The following is a 26139-nucleotide window of genomic DNA, read 5'->3' as shown; positions in this document are numbered from 1 at the left end:
ATTATAAGACCCCAATCCATTTTGTCTCTCATATTTATACATTTTTTTCCAAAATAATCCTTCTAACAATGATAGTTCTAGCCAATACACTTAATTAGCAAGGATATTTTAGGAATGACAACACTTATTTATTACAAATAACTAACTTAACTTACTTCCTTAATCTTCTCAAATAAGCCAATTGGGTCTTATAATTAGGACCGGAAGTAGTACAATGACATGAAACCCTGTAGGTCCAGGCTGAGCTCACTTGTTCAAGGGCGAAGCTTCAATAACATAGCAGTTTTATGATATGGGAATTTTTCAGGCCTACTTTCAATTGCCACTGGCAAGCCCTTTCGGGTAGGTCAGCCTATTTTAACAGTTCTTTATTGTTTATTTTTTTCGAGTTTTTTTTATAAGAATCTGATAATTAGATTATATGATTTAAAAAAATAGTTAAAATTAATTAAAAATAATACTCCTCCGGTCCTTAATATAGGACCCAATTATTGAGTTGGTTTTGATCCTAAATATAAGACCCATTTTTCATTTATCAATTTTCTCTAAATTACCCCTATGAATACTCCCTCAACCATAATCAAGTAGAAGAGAGAGGTGGTATTAAGGAAGATGATTATGGTATTTTAGAAAAAACGTGTCACATTTATTATAATTAACTAACTTACCTAACTTCTTTAATATAATCAAATTAGTTAAATGGGTCTTATATTAAGGACCGGAGGAGTAAATATGTAAGAAATAAATTTTTTTTCTTTTAAGTATATCCTTATTTATAAGGGGACAAGTAAGAGAGAGAAATAAAGTAGTGATGAGAGAAAATATGAAATGTATAAAAATTAATTAGGAGCAAAATGGTAAAAACATATTAAATATTCAGAAAAACTTAGTTACGATTTTATAAAAATGACCAAGACAATCTAAATTTCAGGCTGGACAGTATTACTTTGCACAGAAATTTTTGTGTCTTGTACATATGTGGTGTGGATGTATTTTTTCTTTTACTTTTCTCTTTTCTTTATTGCCAAAAAAAAAAGGGTTGAACACCACGGTGCAATTCAAAGGGGATATTTTAGTTTAGTGGAGTGGACTTTCTTACCCACGTTTGTTTTAGGGAAAATGCAAAAAAAATACTCACTGAAATTGAAAAAGACAAAAAAATGATCCAAATAAATAAAATGACCAAATAGGCATAATATATGAATTTGAGATTTGCAGATTTTGATAGAATGACTAATACGCCCTTGGAGTAAGAAAAAGAAAAAGGGTTGAATATTTTCACAAACTAACACGTTGGTTGAAATAGGTTGCAAAACTCATTGAACAAATGGTCACTTTTATTTTGTAAATTGTTATTCTCGTTACATATTTAACAAAATTGTGGGCAAAAGCATTAAAAATAGTTGTAAATAAATAAGGTGTAAATCCCCTCATGCAAATGGCAACCTATATTATGCAAGTTGTGATTCTTTTTACTTGTTTTGCAAAACTGACTACAAATAGCTTATAACAAATTGTAAAACTCTTTATGTAAATGGTCGCTTTTATTTCACAAGTTGTTATTCTTGTTATTTGTTTAGTAAAATTGTGTGTAAATAGATTGGAAATAGTTACAAATAAAGAGATTGTAAAACACATAATGGAAATTGGTATATTCATTTTGAAAGTTGTCAATCACTTCGTAAATGTTGTTAAAAGCTACCTTTATTATAATGACACCCAAAGGTAAACATAATTTGCACTTGTTATCAATAAATGTGCAATAATAGTGATTAAATATATTTTTGTAAACAAATTCCATCTACAATCATAAGTCAAATATCATAACAATAGTTGGATGATGCATTTGTGTGTACAACACTCTTCTTAAACTTCTTTCTTGACCTGTGAAATTCTTTTCGAAACAATATGCATCCACTCTTCACTTCTTTGCTTAGCTCTTCTTCTAATACCATTTTTCCCTCCTGCAAAAACACTACTTTATGGTTATTCACTATACTATATTTTCTTCACAATAATCTAATCATTATCAAAAGAAACATAGTCAATTCCATTACGAAGTGTAGTAAATCCCACAACCCACTTAAGTTAATTTGCTTCATGTTAGAAAGCCCCTGATTATCTCCCTTAATTCTCTCTATTAATTACCCATGATATTAGCTAGAATATATATTTCCTGATTTATTGTGATATTGCAATATCTGTAATTTATGACTGATTGATTGTAACCAGATATTTCTCTCATCCGGACTCTATAAATTGTAACCCAATCATATGGAATAATGGGAGAGCATGAAATATTTAGCAAATTGAAGCACTTCACAACAATGTAGTCATTACCATAACAAGATCAGTTCCATTAACAAATGAGTTCAATTTCACTAACAAGTCAATCTCCTTGGCTTTATGGAAAAGTTGTTATTACTAATACAAATATAGTCATCCACATCTTAAGTGTTATCATTTCACCACAAACCAATAGAGCTATTTACTACTCAAGTATCGAAATTTACTACTTAGGTAATAAAATTTATTACTCATTCCCATGTAATAGAACATACCAGAAAATGGAAACTAACGAAATAATGGACTTTGAGAATGAACTTTATTAGATGATAGTAGAAAGTTAATCAATATATTCTCAAACCTTGCATAAAAATGCCCTGATTCTATGAGTGCTTTTTCTTCCTCTCTCTCTCTCTCTTCCTTTTTTTTTTTTGCTTCTTCTCTAAACTTTATTTCTCTCTCTCTCATAGTGTTGGTGATGAGATTGAGAAGGAAAGATAAAGGGAAAATGACAATAAAATACCACCTGAATTCCAAAAAGACAAATAAGGGACCTGAATAAGCAAAATGACATATAGGGGACTGGGTACTAATCTGGAATTCAGATTTTTGGCCAAAAGACCAAAATGCCCTGTCTGAAAGTGAGAGAAAAGAGAGAGGAAGAAAGCGACGCAGTGAGAGAAAGGAGAGAGGAAGACCGACGGTGATGAAATGCGGGAAGAAGGAAAGAAGAATGTTGGAAATGCTATTATCTTACTCCTTCGCATCACCATTCTGTAGAGATTGTTGATTTGGTGGGTTTTGGTTGTGGGAAAGAGGATTTGTAGTAAGAGAGGGAGTGAACCTGCGGGGAAGATGAAGTGGAAATCAGAAAACAATGACAAGCAATTACGTTACGTAACTGCTGTCATATGCCTGCTGGTTTTTGGTAAATCCCACTACGTGAATGGTAAATCCCACTATGTGAATGGTAAATTTTACTATACATGTAGTTAATTATGAATTTTACAAAATACATATTGTGATTTACAACTTTTGTAGTGAAAGTGACTACTTTGTTAATGGTTTTGCAACCTGTTTTCAGGAGATAAATAACTTGTTTGTAAAAACTAATAAAATTTCACGCTAAATTTGACAAAACGTATAGTGGGATTTACAACTTCCGTAGTAAAAATGACCACTTATTCAATGGGTTTTGTAACTTGTTTTCAGGAGATGGGCAGCTTGTTTCTAAAAACTAATAAAATTTCATACTAAATTTGACAAAACACATAGTGAGATTTACAACTTTCGTAGTGAAAATGATCACTTCTTCAATGGGTTTTGTAACATGTTTTCAAGGGATTGGCAACTTGTTTCTAAAAACCAATAAAATTCTATGCTGAATTTTACAAAACATAGAGTAATATTTACAACTTTTGTAGTGAAAATTACCACTTCTTAAATGAATTTTGCAACTTCTTTTCAGGGGATGAGCAACTTGTTTCTAAAAATCAATAAAATTTCACGAATTTGACAAAACACATAGTGAGATTTACAACTTTCATAATGAAAATGATCACTTCTTCAATGGGTTTTGCAACATGTTTTCAAGGGATTGGCAACTTGTTTATAAAAACCAATAAAATTATATGTTGAATTTTACAAAACATGTAGTGAGATTTACAACTTTATTAGTGAAAATGATCACTTCTTAAATGGGTTTTGCAACCTCTTTTTAGGGGATGAGCAACTTGTTTCTAAAAACCAATAAAATTTCACATTGAATTTTACAAAACACACAGTGAGATTTACAACTTTTATAGTGAAAATGACTACTTCTTAAATGGCTTTTGTAACCTGTTTTCAGGGGATAGGTAACTTGTTTCTAAAAACCAATAAAATTTCACGTTGAATTTTATAAAACATATGCTGGGATTTACAACTTTTGTGATAAAAGTGACCGCTTTGTTAATAGATTTTGCAATATATTTTCGGGGGATGAGTAACTTACTTTTCACCACCAATAAAATTTCACGCTGAATTTTACAAAACACATAATGGGATTTACAACTTTTATAGTGAAAGTGACCACTTCTTCAATGGGTTTTGTAAACCTGTTTTCACCGGAAGAGCAACTTGTAAGCATAAATAAATCATTCAGTGAACGTGCACCTGAAGTACATCACAATAAACATTGAACTATTAAGTTTCATAATTAACTACATGTATATTAAAATTTACCATTCACGGAATGGGATTTACCAAAAACCAGCAAACATATGACAGCAATTACATTACGTAATTGCTTGCGACTATTTTCTGATTTCTGCTTCATCATTCACCAAATACTGAATATGAACCCTCAAATGCAATAATCCTGTTCCTATTTCACCATGAAACAGCCACAAAAATGAATAATCCAAATCCCGCCATCAACTTCTACTCACTCATGAATAATTCAAATACTTCAGCGACCTCTTCGACGACGACAATTTCAGGGGGTACAAGTTATTTCAGACAGGGCAATGTATTTCAGCGATGGTAACCAAATTCAGCGATGGCAATCTACTCCTACGACGACGGCAACGTGATTTCAAAAAATCCTTTTTGGTGACTACAGGAACTTGGATTTAGTTTCGTAAAAGGAAATCAGTTTCTCCCTTTCTCTATCGCATGAATACACTGCTCAATGTTCAGAGACAATCAGGGCAATTCGGTCTTTTGGTCGAAAATCTATATTCCAAATTGGTACCCAGTGCCCTATTTGTCATTTTGCTTATTCAGGTCCCTTATTTGTCTTTTTGAAATTCAGGTGGTATTTTATTGTCATTTTCCCAAAGATAAAAGACCGGAAGTACCAACTCTCAAATTCTAAGCATTATGAAATATTCATTAGGAGCATACTAGAACACTATAGGAGAGACCACATCTTCTTCTTCTTCACTGAACACTTTGACAATTCATGCCCAACCTTTCAGTTCAGCCGCCCTTTGAAGGAGAAGAGGATCTGAAGAGAGAGAGAAGAGCTCTCTCAACATGAAGTGAGAGAGAAGATAAAAATAGATGACAAAAAGGATATTAAGGTAACTTGTTAAAATTTGTAAATCCCAATTTAATACCTATAGATCTATTTGTCTTTTGTGAAATTGCAATGACCAACCTGGAATTTTAGAATTCAAATGGTATTTATATAGGATTTGTCCTATTTACGCCACTACTAGAAGGCATTTTCCGATTAATTTAATAAAAAATGTTCTCTATATGAAAATATATTAAGTAACAAAAGGGGTTATGCATATTAATCTTTTAAAATATAAATTATAAATAATGTGAAAAAATTTAAAATTATAATATTAAAAAAAAGAAAACCAGAAAAGGGAGGAAAACCAAAATCTATATGAACTGCGAATGACAGGGAACCGGGTCCTCAAGATCTATGTCGGTGAAAGCTCGCTTTCGCTTAGATCTTTGGAGCTGGCAGCGAGCTTCGATTCAATCTTTTCTGTCTAGAGAGCAATTTTTGAGTCCGCAATCTCAGTGAGGTCTTTTATTTTCCATGTGAAATGGTAAGGCCATCGGCGAAGCTTGGTTCGGCCAAGTTGGTGGTGATATGCATTTGCCTTCTCGGATTCGCTCTTATCGCTGACTTTCTCTGGGCTTCCTCCTCTACTTTGGCCTCTAATTGGACCTCTAAAGATTCTGCCTCCACCAAAATAGTTGTATCCAATACCGCCATTAGTAAAGAAAACCAGAACGAGGTTGGTATGATGTTTTTTCCTCTTTTTGTCCTCATTTCTCTTTTAATTTTTATTGTTGATGTTGGAGGGTTGACCCATTTAGGAAAATGGGCAGCAGGTTTACCTAGTCCCGATGGGATTTTTTCTTACTATGAGATATGAATGAATAATCTTGTGCCAGCTATGTCCATTGCTTTTAGGTGATTATGATGAACTAGAATTGCTCGGTTTCTTGCGGAAAGAGAATAGAAGTACGCGTCAGACATAAGCATAGATATTAGCAATATCTTTATTAGACGCATTCTTGAGATGTCTGAAAAGCTAAAAATCTTCGGGAGGTTGATAGAACTAGCCTTTATGGATCATTGGAAACTAACTGAAATCTATCAGCATATTTTTGTACATTATAGTGTTCACCTGGTTGCCATTGAATTTGATTTATCGTTAATAAGAACATAATCTTGTTTTATGTTGAAGGATTGACTAGAATTTTTATCATGAAGGCAACGCTGTTGTAATTTTATTTTGTGTATTCGTTAACAAAAGCTGAAGTTATGGATGGTTTAAGTGAAGAAATTTTGCTAGCTTTCTTATCAATATTTATGTTTAATACAGAGAAAAGATGACAACAATGGGAAGGATGCTGCCTCTGGAAGAGTCCTAGCAGCAGCTTACGCTGATTTGCCTGCTCCAGAATTAAAATGGGAAAAACGGGCAACCGCACCTGTGCCACGTCTTGATGGAGCAGCTATACAGATTAAAAATCTTCTTTATGTTTTTGCTGGGTATGGCACAATTGACTATGTAAGAACCATTTGCAGATCATTCGAGTCTGATTTATTTTAATTCATCTTAAGAATTTAGACCTTAGTGCCATTCAAGCTAATGGAGTCATACAAACCTTCCACTATTTACTGCTTTGTTTCTTCATATGTTTGGATTTGAGCCAACTTGATAACCACATGTTGAACTACTTATAGTTGGTATAACCTAATCGTGTTTTATGAAATTGTGCTGTTTAGTTAGTTTATGACTTAGACATCTGATTGTTTCTATTTGGTTGCATATTTTAAGGTACATTCACATGTTGATATATACAATTTTACTGATAATACTTGGGGAGGAAGATTTGACATGCCTAAAGAGATGGCACATTCGCATTTAGGAATGGTAACTGATGGAAGATACATTTATATAGTCACTGGTCAATATGGCCCACAGTGCCGTGGGCCTACAGCTCATACGTTTGTGCTTGACACTGAAACTAAGCAATGGCAGGATCTGCCTCCTCTACCAGTCCCTAGGTATGTATTGTCTGGTACATATGCATGTGATAAGCCGCAATAGTTTATTGATCTTCCTTGGAAATTGACATGTTTTGAATTTGTCACCTAAGATATAATATGTCCTCTGCATCAAAATATAAGTCTTTTCATTTTATATGTTCTTTTAGAAGTTCAAAGCAGCATTCATTAACATATTTCCATAATATACACGTATGTACTCCAGCAATTTCAAAGAGCATTTATTAAGCTTTAGGGATTTAGGTATGTTAATGAATGTAGTCAATATTTTTATGTATTAATTGCATTTCTTGATCTGTGTGTAGATACCTTAAAACTTGAAAGGCCTATTTTTTTGAAGTAGAAGGAGTAGCTTTGAAAGCAGTATACGCTTTGATAGTTTTATTATGCTTTTTAATGTCTCTGCTGGTAGTAGGTTTGGTGTTGGGTTTCCGCGGGGATGGTTAAGGTGCTTTGACAAGTACTTCATAAGTTTAACCCTCATGAAAGAGAGGATTCAAAATCTCGATCTCTCTTAAAATCATACATATGCTAGAATTTTTATTGATGATAAACTGGATCCTTAGGCATAGATAGTTTATGAGTTCAAATAAAGAAACTCATTAAGAGGTTATCATTACATTAGCTGTGTTTCAGTGATCTAACTTTTTTCGGTTCAGAGCAAGCTATGTACATAATTTGTAGAAAAATCAGTTAGCAGAATCTGATTTCATGCATTAACCAAAAAAAGAATGAGATATAATATATTAAGGCATATGGCTACCATCTTGCCTGTGGTGTCCTGGACTACATGTAGTCCATAGGTAGATACTGACAGTAGGCCATAAAATGGGATTAAACCACACCAATAAGAAGCTGACTTTAATCCCCAGAGATCAGGAATAAATTCTCGAAGATATGGGGCGAGATATGGGCAGATTTCCCAACATATTTCTTTTTTCTTCCTTGTATCATCTTTGGATGGAGGTTTTAACTATGCTATATTCAGGTATGCGCCGGCAACTCAACTTTGGAGGGGTAGACTGCATGTCATGGGTGGCAGCAAGGAGAATCGACATACACCTGGATTAGAGCACTGGAGTCTTGCTGTAAAGGATGGCAAACCATTGGAGAAGGAGTGGAGAACTGAGATACCCATTCCCCGTGGTGGACCTCACAGGTTCATGAATTATGAATTGTCTCTTACAAATTTGATGGAACTGATATGATGTGTTCAGCAGCAAGTATATAGACATTAGTGGTAGTCTTTTTTGTTATAGTTAATATAAAAGGTATCAATTGGAACTTATAAATTACAATATTTATTTTCCAAACTGATAAGAAGTAGTAGTAGTAGTAGTAGAAGAAGAAGAAGAAGAAGAATATCACTTTTTTCTTGATGATCTTTCCTAATCACAATTTATTTACGATGTCTAGTAGAATAGCTACGTCTTAATAATTTTGGGCCATCTTGCCCTCTTAGGCAGTCTTGGAGATCATGAATCATGACCTTATAGTTAGTAGAGCTTAATTGCTATGCGTACCTGAAATTTTTAAATTATCCAAAAAATCTTATGCTGCCAATTTCAACTCAAATTGTCATTTTATATCTTTTTACTAATAATGTGGTTCGACTGACTTGTATGCTCTAAGGTGCCGTCAAATGTATGGCATTAAAGAGTCAATTTTTTTATATTCTTTCAAGAGATAGGTGGGTTATAGAATTTGGAATTTGGAAATTGGAAAAAACAGATATCTCTTTTGAGTGTTTTTTGGCCAAATCTCTTTTGAGTCGAACTAGTCTAGGTTTGTTGACATTGTAACATGTCAATGCAATATGCATATATCATCTACAGGTTTTTAGCTCCCTCCTCTCTTCTCTTCTTTCAGGGCTTGTGTCGTGGTTGATGATCGTCTTTATGTTATTGGTGGTCAAGAAGGTGATTTTATGGCCAAACCTGGCTCACCTATTTTCAAGTGTTCACGCAGGCCAGAGGTAAGCCATGGGTAAAACTCTTCTTCCCCCCCCCCCTCCCCATTTGGTCTTACAGTGATAATTGGTAAACCCAGTGCATGTATTGGCTTGTTTCTTCCTGTTCTCCAAATAGAATGGATACTATACATGATTGACCTCCTTGTAATGTTCAATCATTATAAACTGCAATTAACCACGTTGCCGTCCATCCACATAGTTTGGCTCACTGATTCATTTTATATTGCTGTCTCAGGTGGTGTATACTGATGTTTACATGCTGGATGATGAGATGAAGTGGAAAGTGCTACCTCCCATGCCAAAACCGAACTCACATATTGAATTTGCTTGGGTGGTTGTGAACAATTCTATAGTTATTGTTGGAGGCACAACAGAGAAGCACCCTATAACCAAGAAGATGGTTTTAAACGGAGAAGTAATGCAGTTTAATTTGAATACTCTGGTACTGATTTCTCTCTTGTAGAGCACTTAGGAAATATATTTAGTGTCTGCATATGTGTTGATATTTTGTGACCAATGTATTTAGTGTCTGCATATGTGTTAATATTTTGTTACCAATGCATATATTGCTTCATCTGTTCCGTGCCCATTTTATATTTTTTGGGCATTTTCCTCCGGCACTAGAGCCTGACTATTGGGACCAGCCAAGAAAACTCTTTTTGCTTTTGTGCCATGGTTTTCCCCCTTGAATCTAGAATATATACTAGACTCCTAAATTTACATTATTTTATACCAAAATTTGTAATTTTTTTGGCTCCCTATGCACTGCTTATAAAGTCATTTAAAGGAACGACACGGATCCCTTGTGGTCATTCAGAAGACTGCAATGGATACGGTTAGCATTTTAAGGTGTCTTTAGAGGGGATTAAATGAATTAATTATGGAGAGAAGAATTGTAATACAACATTAGAGGATTCCGACTGTTAAAAGAATGATGAGGCCACACAAGAAATGAAAATTTTGAAGTTGAATTCCGACTGTTAAAAGAATGGAAGGCCTATATTTATTGATTTTTTTTTTTTTTTGGGGTGTGAAGTTGTTTCCCAAATCAGCTGGTTATCTGCTTTATGTTATTATATTGAGGTGTACTTATTAGAGTACATATTTTTGTTTTAATATAATTTTAGGATACCTGTGCTTGTCTTAGGTTTGCATTCTACAGATAGAGACAACAAGCTTATAATCTAGCTTGCAAATGGCAGACCATCATGCTCTGTTGTCAGCTTTTGTTTAAATAAACTTGAGTGTACTTATTACAGCACCTGTTTTGTTTAAATATAGTTTTAGGGTACCTGTACTTGTCCTAGGTTTGTATTCTGCAGAGAGAGACAACAACCTTAGACTCTAATTGCAAGCTGGGGAGCATCATAGTCTGTTGTCAGTTTTTGTTTAATTGCATTGTGTTATCTGTTTTGCAGAAGTGGTCAGTGATTGGGAAATTACCTTACCGTGTGAAAACCACTTTAGTTGGATTTTGGCATGGATGGCTATACTTTACTTCAGGACAGCGAGACAAGGGGCCAGATGATCCCTCTCCTAAAAAGGTCATTGGAGACATGTGGAGAACAAAGTTGAAATTGAACTCGTGATCATTTCCGATTGATTATGGAATCTTCTTTCACTTTGATGCATTATCATTCTTTGTCGTATACTGTTTCTAGCTCTGTAGCCTATGCTTTCTCCTAACAAAAGGGAAGTGAAGCACTTATTCTTTTTGGCCTCTGGGTGTTTATTTATTGTTGTATTCTCAGTTCGTTACAGTTCATTCCCTTATATTTTAGTCTGATGGTGTTTATCCCAAGGAAACATCAATGTCAATATAACAATTTTGTGAATATGATCTCTTGCTTCCGTCCATTTGAAATTACGGTGGGTAGAAGATATATTCAGGTTAGGTATGCATGATTGTTATTGTAATGATTAAATTTTTGAAAAGTTAGTTGTTTATTTATCTCAATGGTCAAATTTTTATATTATCAAAGCTTAGCATGGGAGGTTTAGAAGAGTTCAATTAGGTAAACTCTTCGGTACAAGTTCAGTCAACTAAAGTTGTAAAGGATAACTTATTCTGAAAAATTTAAACTACTGCTACGTTGACCAGTGGGTTAAATCCAATAGAAATTGCCCTTCGCTAAATTCTAAATATGAACAAAAATGATATGTTTACAGCAAGATGTCTTTTAACAAATATTTATTTTATGTCGAGTGATTGCTTCGTGGTGTCTTTGGTTTGATGTTAAAAATGACCAAAATTATCTTTTAATAGAATTTAGTGTAAGACTAAAGATGCACTTTATTCTATATGATGGAAGCATAGACACTCATAATAGTATGTGTAATTTGGACATGATTCCCCCCCCCCCCCCCCCACCTTCTTTCTAATACCTGTTCAATTCAATTATATGATAGTGCAATGATAGCCTCGTTTTTGTTAAGAGAAAAAATGAAAGGGAAAAATAATGGCCCTATTTAGCAGACGGAATGAACTTTACAAGAAGGGCGTGCCGGTCAATAAGTTTTGTCCTAAAGTTTTTATATTTTATGTAGATATTGATATTACTAATTCTTTCTCTCTCAACATAGTTAAAGAGCTGTACAACCGAAAAAAGCCTGTAAATACGCATACAAATAGTAAATATTACTTTTTTTATTCTTAAATATAAAATCCTAATTTACTTTGTTTTTTACATGTATAAATTTTCCATCAAATGGGTAGTTTTTAATACAAATAATTTAAAAAGGTAATTGATGACAAATAACTAACAACTAATTTTTTTCAATATTTGCAAAAATTAAAGACGGGAAGGAGTATGATTTATTCTTCAGACATTCTTTATTGGAGCACCATTGAAATAGAGGAAGATCCTAGGAAGAAAAACACATAACAGGGCTGTAATTATTGTGCTGGTGTTGGTACAGATGGAGTCACCCAATGTTATTTATGAGGTTTCATGTGATATGATGCTTCTTTTTTTTTTGTCAATAAATGTAATTATGATGCTTTCTGTGTGATGAAATGCATGAAATTTGTTCACAGATCTATATGCAAAGTATCACCCTCCATCCCTGCTGAATCATATTATGAAAATAGCAATGGCAGCTTAATTATCTTACCTGAAGAAACCAAACCTTGTAGCTTTAAATAGAGAGATACCCAAAATTTTAGCATAATCAGTAAGCTTACTTGTGTTATAAATATGACAAAACTGAAGGGCTAGATATGCAATGGTGTGGAACTTGAAAGAGTGCATCAGACATTTTCTTTACTAAATCGCACTATAGACACAGAATGCCCCCGGAGAGTTCAAATTATACAAATTTGACCATTGAAACTCCCTCCTCTTTACTGATTGTTAGTGTTTTAGCCTTTTTTCTAAAGAAAAAGAAAAAGCTCAGATACTTTTTGTTATCTTGAAGTTCAAGTTTTCAAACGTTAGGTACAAGCTTCAACATCCCCCACCTTTTTCCTCTCTCAGTCTGACCTTCTTCACACTGATTTTTCACCTTACTTTAGTCCCTTCAACTTGAATCATTTATCCATAAACTCATAATTCTCCTCCATCTTCTTCCTTCAATGTATCTTAAAATCTCCCATCTTCATTCTCGCTACATTCCATCATAATCTGTATTTTCTCTTCTTCCTCACAGCCCAATATCCATCTCATTCTGATCAATCTTTCAACTTTCGTTTAAATCCCCAGAAAAACAAAAAATCCCAATTCAATGAGAACAATCAAATTCCCATGCAGAGGATTGAATTACAGTCTCTGTCTTCTCACTATTGCAGTGAGTATTCTGCTGATCATAACAGCTTCAAGATTCAATATACCAAAAGTTACTTCTTCTTCTTCCTCTTCTTCTTCTTCTGTTACAGTCAATAAATTGCAGAACTTTAATTCAAAGAGGGTAATATCAAAAGGAAAAGGGTACCCTCCAGTTCTTGCATATTGGATTTGTGGGACTAAAGGAGAGAGCAAGAAGATGATGAGATTATTGAAAGCCATATATCATCCCAGAAATCGCTATTTGCTTCAACTTGATGATTCCTCATCTGATTCTGAGAGATTGGATTTGGCTCAAGCAGTTCAATCCTTCAAATTGTTTGAGGCATTTGGGAATGTTGATGTGATTGGGAAGAGCTATGCCATCAATAGGATGGGATCTTCGGGTCTTTCTGCTATTCTTCATGCTGCTGCTCTGCTTCTGAAACTCAATGCGGATTGGGATTGGTTGATCACCTTGAGTGCTTCAGATTATCCTCTTATGACTCAGGATGGTGAGTTTGATTAATGTTATTGGCTTATGAATTTTGCTTCTTTTTTTTCAATGTTTGGTTTGTTTATAAGTTCATGAGAAATTGATTGTTAGAAATATTAGATTGGCTTCTTCCTTGTTTGGGCAGTTATGTTCAGATCTAAGGGTTCTTTTTGGCATATTGAATGGAAAGAAATGATGGAAAAAACAGAATAAAGAAAGTGATTTTGTGGGTATAAATGTTTTCTGTGTCCAAAAAAATATAATAAAAAGAGACAATTGCTGCTGAATAATAATAGCATTGGTATGGGTATAAAATTAAGGAACTAAATTAAAATTTATAATAAAATTAGATGATTAAAGTGCACTTTTGCTTTTAAGTTATACATGTAAATTAAGAAAGCTGATAAACCTGCATTGTAATAATAAAAAAAAAAATCATTAGTCTTTACTACAACCTTCGGTCCTTAATATAAAACCTAGTTGACTAATTTAAGAAGATTAAAAAAATTAGTTAAGTTAGTTATTTGTAATAAATAAAAATTACTTTTCGTAGAATACCTTTACTAATTATGTGTATTAGCTAGAACTACTATTTGATGAAACATTTAACATGTGCAAACTATAAGAACTATTTTGAAAAAAAATAGATAAATAGAAAATAAAAAGTGGATTGAGGTCTTATATTTAGGACTAAATTGAAAGTTAAACAAGCTCTTATATTAAGAACTGGAGGTAGTATAACATTATTATCTATTATTTCTAGGTAAAAGCTTTAATTTCATTAATTATAATTGTTATTGTTGAAGGATAAAATGGTCAAAAATTAATTAATGTTGTATTAGAATTCTAAGATGAAAATTGTTGGAAAGTAACTAACTCCTCACTACTGTTGTTTGAAAACGGAGGAAGTACCGAAAGATTAAATCATAATATAGGTCCTCTTCGCTATCACTACTATTCCGTTTTTTGGTAAAACTATCCTCGTTATAAATTCTTTGCAGAAGAAACTTTGGTCATAAACAGTTCATTTCAAAGTTACTTTATCCATGTAAATTAAGAAAGCTGATGATAAACCTACCTTGTAATAAAAAGTGATAGTCTTTACAATAATATTTCTATCCACTAGTACTGTCTTTAATACTTAATGTAAGAGTTAGATAACTAATTTAGGTAAATTAAATAAATTAGTTGAGTTGATCAAGTGTAACAAATATGTGTTTATTTTTCTAAATTATCTTCATTAATCATGTGATGGAACTATTTATTAGGAAACCCCTGACAATTAATAAGAATATATTTTTAAAAATATTATAAATTTGGTAGATAAAGTAAACCGAGACATTATATTTAAAATAAAATTTATTATAACTAATTCTGATATTAATGACATTATATTTAAAATAAAATTCATTATAACTAACTCTGATATTAATGAGATCAGGTAGTATTTTGGGTAAAAACTTTTTTCTTAGACTGGCCCTTAATTACTCTGAATCAGTGTCATTTAAGACCGATAGGCTCCATGAATTAATGAACTTTGACTAAAGTGGCACAATTAGTTAAAACTTGCTTTTCCATTTGTGCAGATATTCTGCATGCTTTTACTTTCTTACCAAAAGATCTGAACTTCATTCATTTCACAAACAAGACCATCAGGAAAGAGTAAGTAATCCTTGAAGTAAGGTCAGGTTTCTTCCCATAATCATGTGCATTAAGTTATTATGTTTCATTAATTAAAAACATCATTATCACAATTATAGTGGTTGAAATAGCCTATCAATTTTGGCTTTTCACTCTTTTAGGTTTGAGCAGATAGCCTTACTTTACCTGTTTATTACCAACTCATAAATGCTCTTCTATATATAAATTTTTTTTTCTTAAGCTTGATTTGATCAAGAATATGAGCATAATAGTTAGAGCATTTTTTTTCCAATTTTTGTCTTTTGTATAATTAAAATTTTATAAGTAGTTAATTCATTAGAATTAATGTAGTACTGTATTAAATTTTAATGAGGTATATTTGAAATTTTTTATAAATTTTTTACATATTTAATGATATAAATTTTTAGCTATTATTTTCATCTACATTCGGTGGTTAAATCATAGTTATATTATGAACAGAAAGCATTTATAATATCCATAAATTGAATAATTCCCTAATTGAAATTAAGGCAAATGAAAAAAACAAATAATTTTAAAATATGATTGTAAGTCATATGAATTTTTAAAAATAAAAATCACATAAAAAGAATGCTACAAGCATTTGAGACCTAATAATACTCGAATTTGGATTAGAATACCATGAAGTTGTTTAAAAAAAAAAAAAGACTAATGTCCAAATAAAACATGAATAGCTAAAGCTAGTACTCTCTCCGTCCGTTATTATAAAATCCTTTTAACTAAATTATGAGGTTTAAAAAAATATTTAAAATTAGTTAAAAACAATTAATATGTAGTAAATACAATTTTTTTTCCAAATATACCCCTATGTATAAATAGGTAAATGTGAGAGAGTAATAGTGAGATAAATGAAGAAGGAGAATGTATTAAATGCATTAAATTAAGAGTAAAATAGGTAATGATGTATTAAATGCTCAGATAAACTCAAAGAGGATCTTATAAAAAGGAACAGACCTATTCAAAAAAAGTAGATCTTATAATAAGAGACGGAGGAGTATTAAATTATAAGCATGCAAACCTTTTTTTAAATGTGACTTTGTATCATAATCACGTGTTTGATATTTCTTTATCAGGTCGGTGTGTTAAACAAGTTATATAAAAGTTCACAAGATATCTGAATTTGATTTAGAGAGAAATTATATTCTTTAAAGTGAAAAGTTTGCGCTTTCTAATTAATTAACATACTCATCGGTTCATAAAACAAGAAATTTTCTACAAAAAAAAAAATTGATCTGAAATATAAGATGTTGACAAAATAATTAATAATAGTTTTCTTATTTATTACATGATTCTCTATCTCAGAAGCACTTCATACTTTATATAAATCTTCATTTTAGGATATTCAAATTATTTTTCAAAAAAATCATATAACTTCTAAGGTTTCAATATATAATTTTCAATAAAAATATGACAAGTTAAAATACTTAATTATTATCTTTCTTATTTATTATTTTATCGCACTTATTCCTAATTCTTTCTTAAATAAAAAAACACGTTTGATATATAGTCTTCTTCCTTCATTTTTATTTATGCTCTTTTTACTACATCAATGACTCAGTCCCTAATGTAGTACTTTCTTGTTAATTTGATATTTTAAAAAATAAAAATTTTAATTTTAAAAACGGTCTTCTCAATTATTTAATCCATATAATATCGCCATTCTATTTTTTCTTTCTTTCTTTTGGTTTTTTTCTCATCCTTTCAATTGGATGTTTCAAAGATATTATGTCAATTTAGTCCACAAATATTTTCTTCCAATCAAAATTGCCCATATATTGGATTGACAATAAGTGCCTTCAACTCCCAAACTGTTTTTTGTTTACCTGTAGAATTAAAATCAATTGATATTGACACGTCATTATCAATATTATTATAAAATATAAAATTTTAAATTTTACAATAGGATGCATCATTCATACAATTATGTCAGATATGTGTTACAGTGGTCTTGTGCTATTAAACATTCGCATCTCCAAGTGCTATCTTTTCTCCTATTATCAAAAGAGAGCTAATATAATATATATATATATATATATATATATATAGTTTAAATGCATGCACATATATAAATATGTCTAGCTATAGAATTTCATCCAAACATGACAGGTGGCACTACCACTGAAGCAACTTGATGTTAACATTAAAAAGAAGCTAATAAAGATGACGTTTGCCGAACAATAATTTTATTATGAAATTGTTTTTATTTGAATGAGTATCTTTCGTTAACAAAATAAAAGTGAAATCATTTTTTAAATTGGAAAAGGAGCTAGGACTAGATATCTGAGATTTCAAATCTATTAGTAAATTTTTTTTTTGAAAATATGTTTTTGAAATTTATCTCTATTCTCATAAAATTCACTCTCATTGGGGGGGGGGCCTTTAAGTGCGCAAGTTTCTTGTATATACAGAGTGAAATGAAATCTACAAAATCTGCTAAGCCATAGAATGAAATATAGAAGAAGGGGCAAAAGGGTATTTCTCCTGTGAAAAGCTATTGAAGCTGATCGTTTTACTGATGCAAGTTGAAAGAAGTAATTGTCTCATTGTAAGAAATTAAATAACACCTTAACCTCTTATTAGGTTTGGGTTCAAAACCTTCTGTAACCACTCAAGTTTTGCATTGGTGGTAACTTTATGTACAGAGGCTCCTTAGTGGTCAAGTACTAAAAAGACTTTGAATGTCAATGGCAAGGTATCCTAATAATAGTGCCACCCGTCAAGTTTGGACGAAGTTTCAGACTTAAGTTGACATCTTTACGTACATGTTTGTTCAAATTAGATTTAAAAAAAAAAGTTTTCAAGTTGCTTAACACTGACCTTTACCTAATGCATATATAAATGCTGTCTGTTGAGATCTTTAGTAGTGGTCTATGTCATAAGAGTATAAATGCTAAGTCTCTCTTAGTTGAACACAATCAATATGAATTAAAAGGACCAATTTTTAATAAAAATCAAAACAAAAGTTTGTTTCAAGGATTTTTTTTTTTTTTGGGTTCATTTTCCATGAATCACATATTCACTCAAATCACATGGCATTATCCTGACCATAAAAGGGCCAACCAACCTAGCAAGCTGGCCATAAAAAATAAGCGAAGAGGGAATTAGATTTTTTTTTTTTTGAGCTGAAGGGAATTAGATTATTTATTCTGAATTATAGAATCAAATTGGTTACAAAATAATGGAAAAAGATTTGATTTGATGATGCAGGCAAAGAGATCTGAATCAAATAGTGGTGGACCCCAGTTTATATTATGAAACCAGCACCCCTCTTTTCTTTGCTGTGGAGTCTAGAGATCCACCTGATACTTTCAACATATTTGGAGGTCAGTTAACTTTCACAACACACACGATATCATAATTCTCTTAAATTTTGGATTGTGTATGGATAATCTGCATGGTTTTAAAAATTTACCTATGAACTTAAGAAGAACAGAAGAAAGGTTTTTGATTAAAAATTTTATTGGTAAGGATAAATTAGAATACCGGTACTTTATCTGCACAAAATTTTTAGAGTGCCGATATTTTCTTCATATAAAAATGTTATCAAGTCCTTCTTACCAATAAATTTTCAATGGAGAATTTTTTTTTCCAATTTTTCTATAAACCTACTTAGACTTTCAAATATATGTAATTAGATAACTTATTTTTCATTGATTATTTTGTTACTTTATTGGCATGGTTGAGCAATTTATGGGATTTATCCATAGAAGACAAAAATTTAGGAAAATTTTTTTTGTACATAATCTAAAGTTTAAGAGGTTTCGCAAAAATAAAGTGTAAAGTAGTGTCACCACTATATAATGATTTAGTTAATGAAATAGTACAATCATAGATAACAAAAGGATTATTGGCACTTTTTATTCAAAAATTAATTAAAAAATCGATTCAAATACTTTCAAATAGTGGAATCTCAATTATAAATCATTGAAAGTTGCAATTGTCACAAAAACTCAAATGCTTGATTTGCAGCTATCACTCTCATATTTGCAGCCATCTGAATTGATATCTACAACTTATTCTAATTTTCAACCTTTAAGATGTAATAATACCTCTGATCCTAATTATAAGACCTCGTTTGTAGACTACAAACAAGGTCTTGTAATTAGAATCAGAGGTAGTATTAAAACAATGATGTAGACTTACCAAATGACACATAGCTGAATCTTGCGTGGATAACAGGGGAAAAAAAAAGAATAGGTCCTCAAAACACAGTTGTTTAGCTCTTTTTTTTTTCTTCATTGTTCTTTTGAGAAGTTGTTCATTGCATTGTGTTTTGAGAACCTATCCACATTTTATAATTGTTCTCCACGTTGCATTTCAAGAGGTTTTTCTTTTTCTTTTTTCTATTATCCATATAAGATCCAATTAGGTGTAATCGGGTAAGTTCACATAACCACTTTAACAGCATTTATGACACTTCAACAGATTTTAATACTATTATACTTGAACGAAGTTTAGGAACTACAACCACTAACTGGTTTAAAAATTGAATGACCAAAACTAAAATAGACCCAAATTTCAAAAACCAAAAATTTATTAATCCATTATTAAATTAAGTTTTTGAGACTTAACAAGATGTCATTCTTCTGATAGCTTATATAATCTATGAATGATTAGTGAGTGATGTGATGTGATATGTAATGTAATAATATAGGATCACCATGGGTGGTATTCACAAGAGCATTCATGGATTATTGTGTGAGTGGATGGGACAACTTACCTAGGAAGCTGCTAATGTTCTTCACCAACATGGTCTACCCTATTGAGTCCTACTTCCACACACTGTTATGCAACTCCATTGATTTCCACAACACCTCCATTGACAACTTCCTCATGTTCTCTCTCTGGGACACTGACCCTTCTGAGTCCCAATTCCTTGATCTCTCTCACTATGATTCCTTGTTGGAAAGTGGGGCTGCCTTTGCTCGTCCCTTTGCTCACAATGATTTGGTTCTTGACAAGATTGATGATCTCATCCTCAACACATGTCCTTCTTATTCTGGTGTTGTTTCTGGACAATGGTGCTCATCAAAACCAGACACAAATGATAAGAATACTAGTAGTAACGACACCATTATAGATTCTTCTTTTTCGTCTTCAGAGCCTCAAGATTTAATGTTGTTCTCTGCTAATACTGATGCCGTAAAGCCTGGGCCTTATGGTATCAAGCTTAAAACTTTACTTTCTGAAGTTGTTAGGAGGGATTATAGTACTAGTCAATGTCAAAAACTTTGAATAATCTAAATGAAAAGTCATAGTTTGATGAGTCTTTGATCTGAACATGGAAAGAGGGGGAATTGTTGAAACTTGTATTCACAAGTTTGAACAATGAGATGTTGTGAAGTTTTGTGAAGTGAAGTGAGAAGATTAGTATTCATATTCATTTATAGTTGGATTTGGCTTCCCCAACCTCCTTTTTCTTCTCATTGTTTTATTCAATTACTTATACAGGAATTTATGTTGAAAGTAAAATATGATGCATGTTTCTTATTTACTTGTTGCTTTGCACGTGCAATATTGTTTTGTTTCATTTTGGTTTCAAACATTTCAACTTTACTCTCTCAAGATTATCAATAATAATAGAAAAAACAGCAACAATTAATGCCAAAAACTTTTAAATCAAAGCGAGTTTAGATCTCCTCCTACTAGGGATAATAAGGAACAATATATATAAAGGGGGAGAGGTGAAAACCTCATATTCGCGCTTGAGTTTCACTCCCCTTTCCTCTTTTCCTCTTTGTTGTACTATTTTAACAACAATCTTTGGGAAAGCTAAAATAAGTCCCATGTTAAAAATTTTAGGATTTAAATCAAAATATTGATACTATAAAATTTGCAAAGTATTAATACTTTTTGTGTATAAAAATTTATTGGATTCAATAATATTTTTAATGGGGAACTTTTTCCCAATTTATAAGAAACACTAATAACCTGTTTGAAATTTTTACTATTATTTTTTATTTTTAAACTACTACTACCTCTGGTCCTAATTATAAGAGCCAGTTCACTAATTTGAGAAGGTTAAGGAAGTAAGTTGAGTTAGTTATTTGTCCTAAATAGGTGTTGTCTTTCCTAAAATATCCTTACTAATCAAACGTGTTGATTAGAACTATCATTGTTAGAAGGGTTACTTTGAAAAAAAATGTATAAATATGAGAGACAAAGTGGATTGGGGTCTTATATTTAGGACCAAAATAAAAGTCAAACAAGGTCTTATATTAAGGACCGGAGGTAGTAATTACTTTCACATCTCACCCAATTTATCTTCCAAAACTAATAACCTATTTGAAATTTTTAATACCATTTTTAATTTTAATTTTCTTTGCAATATTATTGTGTCCTTTCTTGTCCTCAAATACTTCCATTTTTTAGGTTGATGCTTGATTGATGATTGAAATAGTGCAACGCATTTAATTTGACACAAATGATTAATTAGAACAAGTGTAAAAATGAGATCCTTTTGTTTCATATGTGGCTAATAAAACACCCAAGTCTTCCACACGCAATGTAAAAGAGAATAAAACAATTTATGCTTTTTGTGACACGCACACATATATATGGATCTGTTTAATTACATGAACAGTTAGCAAGTCTGTAACCACAAGTCTAAGAGTACAAATTAAGAAGGCAAACGTATGGTTAAGAATGAAGCAGGACAGCTAAGCCAATAATGGGAGGTTTATTAGTTGTTGAGGTCATAAAAAGATGTGGTTTAAATTACCCAGAGGGACATAAAGAATCTTAATAATATTTTCTTTTATTGTTTTTTTTAATTTCCTCCAAACCCACCTATTGGATACTTTCAAAAAAGCTTTAAACGCCAACCACAATGTAAGAATTGCTTTTGCTGTTAGATTCAATTCACCCACCCTTTTCAGTGCCTCATTTACACCTCACATCTTCTTCTGATTAACCCCCTTCCTTGCTATGTGTGAGAAAAGCAATAGTTAGCCGTACCATATCAAAATGATTGGTCCCCAATTAACTTTAAAACAAAAAAAAAAAATCGCCTAATCTTTGAACCTTATACATCGTCAGATACAATTTTTAGGATAAATGTGGTCCTATTTATATTATATACTTAAAGAATGTCTAAAATTTTAATCTCTCTTTTTTTTGTTCCTATTTTCGCCTTTTTGTTAATTGCATGTTACTCCTTTGGTTCTTAATATATGACATAATTATTAAGTTAATTTTAGCCTTAAATATAAGACTTATTTATTATATATATGTATGTCAATTTTTCTTAAATTATCTCTATAGATACTCCCTCAACTATAATCAAGTGAGGAAGAAAGGATATTAATAAAAATGATTATGATGTTTTAGGAAAAACAAGTCATATTTTTTATAATTAACTAACTTACCTAACTTTCTTAATATAATCAAATTAATTAAATAGGTATTATATCAAAAAGCGGAGGAGTATGTCATTATATCACTTGCTTATCACTTTTTTTCCTATTTGCTCATTCTTTTTATGAATAAGAGTATTTTTGAAAAATAAAATACTCTTTTACACGCTTATTACATTCAACCAGTTTTAACTAATTTTGTTATCTATGTAATTTGATTATTCATATCTTATATATAGGATTAGAGAGAAGATAAAGTAAAGATAGTTTATTTGAAAACTTTATTTATATATTAATTAATGCCATTAATTAATTCATATCTAACCGTGACATACTATAAACTTATGAAGTATGAGTTGGGATAACTTGTCAAATGTAAGTTATCTCAACAGCAACGCCACTCGTCATACTTAGATGCGATTCCGAGTTTCAACTTAGCGTTGACATGTTTGTATGTGTGTGCATATTTAATTATAATATATATGTATATATAAAGAGTTAAGCGTGGAGGGATCAAAGAGATTAAATGACTAAAATTTAAAGGACAAAATTATACTAAATATAAGTGATTGATAGTATTGTGGAATGTACAAGAGGCTAGTTAATGTTAATAACAAGTAGGTAAGGCAGTGGCCAGAAACGTGAAGGCATAATCATGAACTGTTGGTATGTCTTTATTGAAGGACAACTGAGTAGACGAAACACAGACCAATGGCATTTTGATTATGACATTTCATTCATTCTCATTCCTATGTTCAATTCAACACATTTTTTCATGTCACTTTGTCTTTTTCTGCAAGGAAACATGTCCCTAATTTCCCTTTCTTCTTGTTTTTTTTTCCCTCTCTTTTGTTTGGATCCATTACCCCAACATGCCAATTTGTCCATTTCCTCCACGCTCAAATTCAGGAATAAAGGGAAAATTATTTATTAGCATACTATTATCCAAAAAAAACATTCAATTTGATTCATAATAGACTACTATTAACATGTCAATTTGTCCCAAAGCCTGCTCCTTTTGATCATCTTCATTTTCGAAATAAAGAGAAAATCATTTATCAGCATACTATTATCAAAACGCTCGGCTCAATTCAAATTAGCTGAATTTGATATTCAAAAGCCTATATAGCGCGAATTTAATTTGTTTGATATAATAAGCTACAATTTAAATTCAACTTTCTCAAACTAAATAAGTTGATTGTCCTAGAACAGAACAGAACTAATTTTACTAAGATCAAACAACAAAAGGGACAGAAACTCAGAGATCAAAGGCTTAATAGTGATCCGTTTTTGCAAATCTCTTTTTTTTTAATGATATGATAAGGAAAAAAAAACCAGAGAGAATATTAATAAGTTGATTTCAAGGAAGGGTTAGCACTCGGCCCATCCTTCCTCGAATTCGCGCCTAGCTTTTTTGGGTCTGAGGACACGTGTCAGCTTCTCCTCGGCCGCCACGATCACCTTGCCTGGCACTTTCGACATTTCCTCCAACTTTCTCAAATTCTGAGCCGTGCGTAACTGCCCGTCGCCACAATATCTCAGGCCGAACCAAAACGACGTCGCCACCGCCACTCTGAACGGAACCGCCGCCATTAGTTTCCCCATCGCCTGCGACGCCAAGGACGCCACGCAATTGCCATTTAACCCTAACTTTCTGCTCCAATTCACGAATACCTCCTCCGCCGCGCACCGCCCAGGATTCTTCTTCTTCCCTTGCGCCGGGCACCTCTCATCCGCAACGGAACCGGACGACGCCACTGTCTCCGTCCGATGACGAATCTTCTTCGGACCTGTAGCACAGGACTCCGTGCTTGACACGCAAGCCGACATGGAAGACGAAGACAGGCAATCCTCCTCATCGGAGTGCTTCTCCGGCGAACAATTCCGACAGGACATAGTTTCAAGCGGCACTACGCTTCCGGAAACCTGTCTTCCTGCGAAACACTTGCAATCGCAACACAGAACCTCCCGGATATGGCGAGCAACTAAGAAATTAGCATCATGAACCTTAGCGTCACATTTCCAGCAGAGAAACGCAGAATCCGAGGCACAATACAGGTACGCCTCCTGGCTACACAACTCACAAATCCTCGGCTTCATTTTCAATAGATCCAAACAACTGATCACAAAACAAACCGCCTCTAACAATAACCTGACACAGAAACTCGGCGTTCCTCTGAAAAATTCCGAACAGAAATGTGTGGAAGGAGAAGAGAGAGAGAGAGAGAGATCGATGTGCGGAAGGGGCTTTGGTTGGAAAGGAAAATGTGGGAGGGAGAGAGAGAGAGATCAAAGGGATACCATAAGAATCTGTGGTTTCAATGGAGGGTCAATAGAACGAGAGAAAAAGATTTAGGGGTTAAAATAGAACACACAGGGAGAAGAGAGAGATTTGAGGGGAGAGATATATAGGAGAGGAAGAGAGAGAGGCGGTGACGATATATGGCTTAGGTGTTATTCAGCCAGTGATGGAAATGGATGTATGGCTCATATGTGAAATTTATTAAATACTCCTTCGCGATTCGTTCACATATATGGAGAATTTCAAGGAGCATATGTAAACCAAGTCTCGTGGCTCCTTCTTCATCTTTATCTTTCTCTTTGAAAAAAAAAAAATCCTTTATTTTTCACAAATTAAATTTCTTTTTTTAAAAAATAAAGAATGCACAGTACCATACTGTACGAAATTTGAAAAATTAGTGGTATTATTTTTTAACTTGAAAATAGTGAATTTGTTATCAATGCTCATCATTTTGTGTTGAATAAATAATGTTAATATTGAATAAAATTTAAGATACTGAAAACCGAATTGACCGTTAAACTGGTCATAATAGTTGTTCAAAGGTTAATAATCCAACTATGATTGAACTGTAGTTAATCAAGTTACTAAATTTTTTATTTTTTTAAATTTCAAATGGTACTATCATTTTAAACTTAACAATAAAAAAAAATAAAATACAACATCCATTTAAAATTCTTAAAAAGACCATACACAAAACTTGTTCACCAATTTATTGTCTGACTACCCCTGTCAAATTAAGTTTTAGCGGCTATTAATTCATTACTTTCACAAATAAATTTCTATATATATATATATTACGTGTAATGTATGAAATTTGAAAAATACTAGTAGTTATCTTTAACTCAGTAATAATTTTTTATTATTTGGTATTGAATAAATTTTTGACATTTTTATATACTTCCATATATGGATATTATGGCCAAGCTTATCCCATAAGCGTGAAGAACAAGTCGGCTTAAACTATTTGCGTTGGCATAAAAATGAAAGCATGAAATCCGGAAAATGAGGTCAACTATTTTCAAGTTGTGCGGATAATTTTGTTTCCGCCTGTTCTTTGTTTCTTGTCTCAGGGATGTTTGGGATTTGGAAAATACTTTTTCGTAAATCGAGATAAATTTTTTTATATATTTATTTCGTATATTATAAAATTACTTTTAAAATCATAGTTTAATTTCTATCCAAACATCTACTTAGTGTTCATGTTCTTGTTGTTTAGTTTTTCTGTCTTCTTTTTTGGTTTATATTAGGCTTTTATATTTTTATC

At 32.1% G+C, this 26139-nt stretch overlaps 2 protein-coding genes and 1 long non-coding RNA gene across 3 annotated transcripts; all 3 read left to right on the top strand.

Moving 5' to 3' along the window:
- The first annotated feature begins 582 nt into the window (after nt 1-582).
- LOC114745921 (uncharacterized) lies at nt 583-25160 on the top strand. The gene is made up of 3 exons (XR_003740241.1): nt 583-597; nt 20844-20846; nt 24781-25160. It is a non-coding gene; the product is annotated as an uncharacterized LOC114745921 (long non-coding RNA).
- Nucleotides 5696-11145, top strand: LOC114745920 (kelch repeat-containing protein At3g27220). Its single transcript, XM_028934094.1, has 7 exons — nt 5696-6026; nt 6621-6809; nt 7080-7309; nt 8298-8468; nt 9179-9284; nt 9517-9723; nt 10700-11145. The coding sequence occupies exons 1-7, from the start codon at nt 5832-5834 to the stop codon at nt 10868-10870; spliced, it is 1269 nt and encodes a 422-aa protein (XP_028789927.1). The 5' UTR covers nt 5696-5831; the 3' UTR covers nt 10871-11145.
- Nucleotides 12744-20710, top strand: LOC114745919 (beta-glucuronosyltransferase GlcAT14C). Its single transcript, XM_028934093.1, has 4 exons — nt 12744-13557; nt 15125-15200; nt 18426-18541; nt 19873-20710. The coding sequence occupies exons 1-4, from the start codon at nt 13005-13007 to the stop codon at nt 20451-20453; spliced, it is 1326 nt and encodes a 441-aa protein (XP_028789926.1). The 5' UTR covers nt 12744-13004; the 3' UTR covers nt 20454-20710.
- Nucleotides 25161-26139: the final 979 nt, after the last annotated feature.

Source organism: Neltuma alba, unplaced genomic scaffold, assembly GCF_004799145.2.
Source record: "Neltuma alba isolate B1F8T4 unplaced genomic scaffold, ASM479914v2 tig00004861_pilon, whole genome shotgun sequence".
NCBI lineage: Eukaryota > Viridiplantae > Streptophyta > Magnoliopsida > Fabales > Fabaceae > Neltuma > Neltuma alba.
The sequence above is the reverse complement of the archived record's forward strand: the minus strand, read 5'-3'. Positions and strand labels throughout refer to the sequence as shown.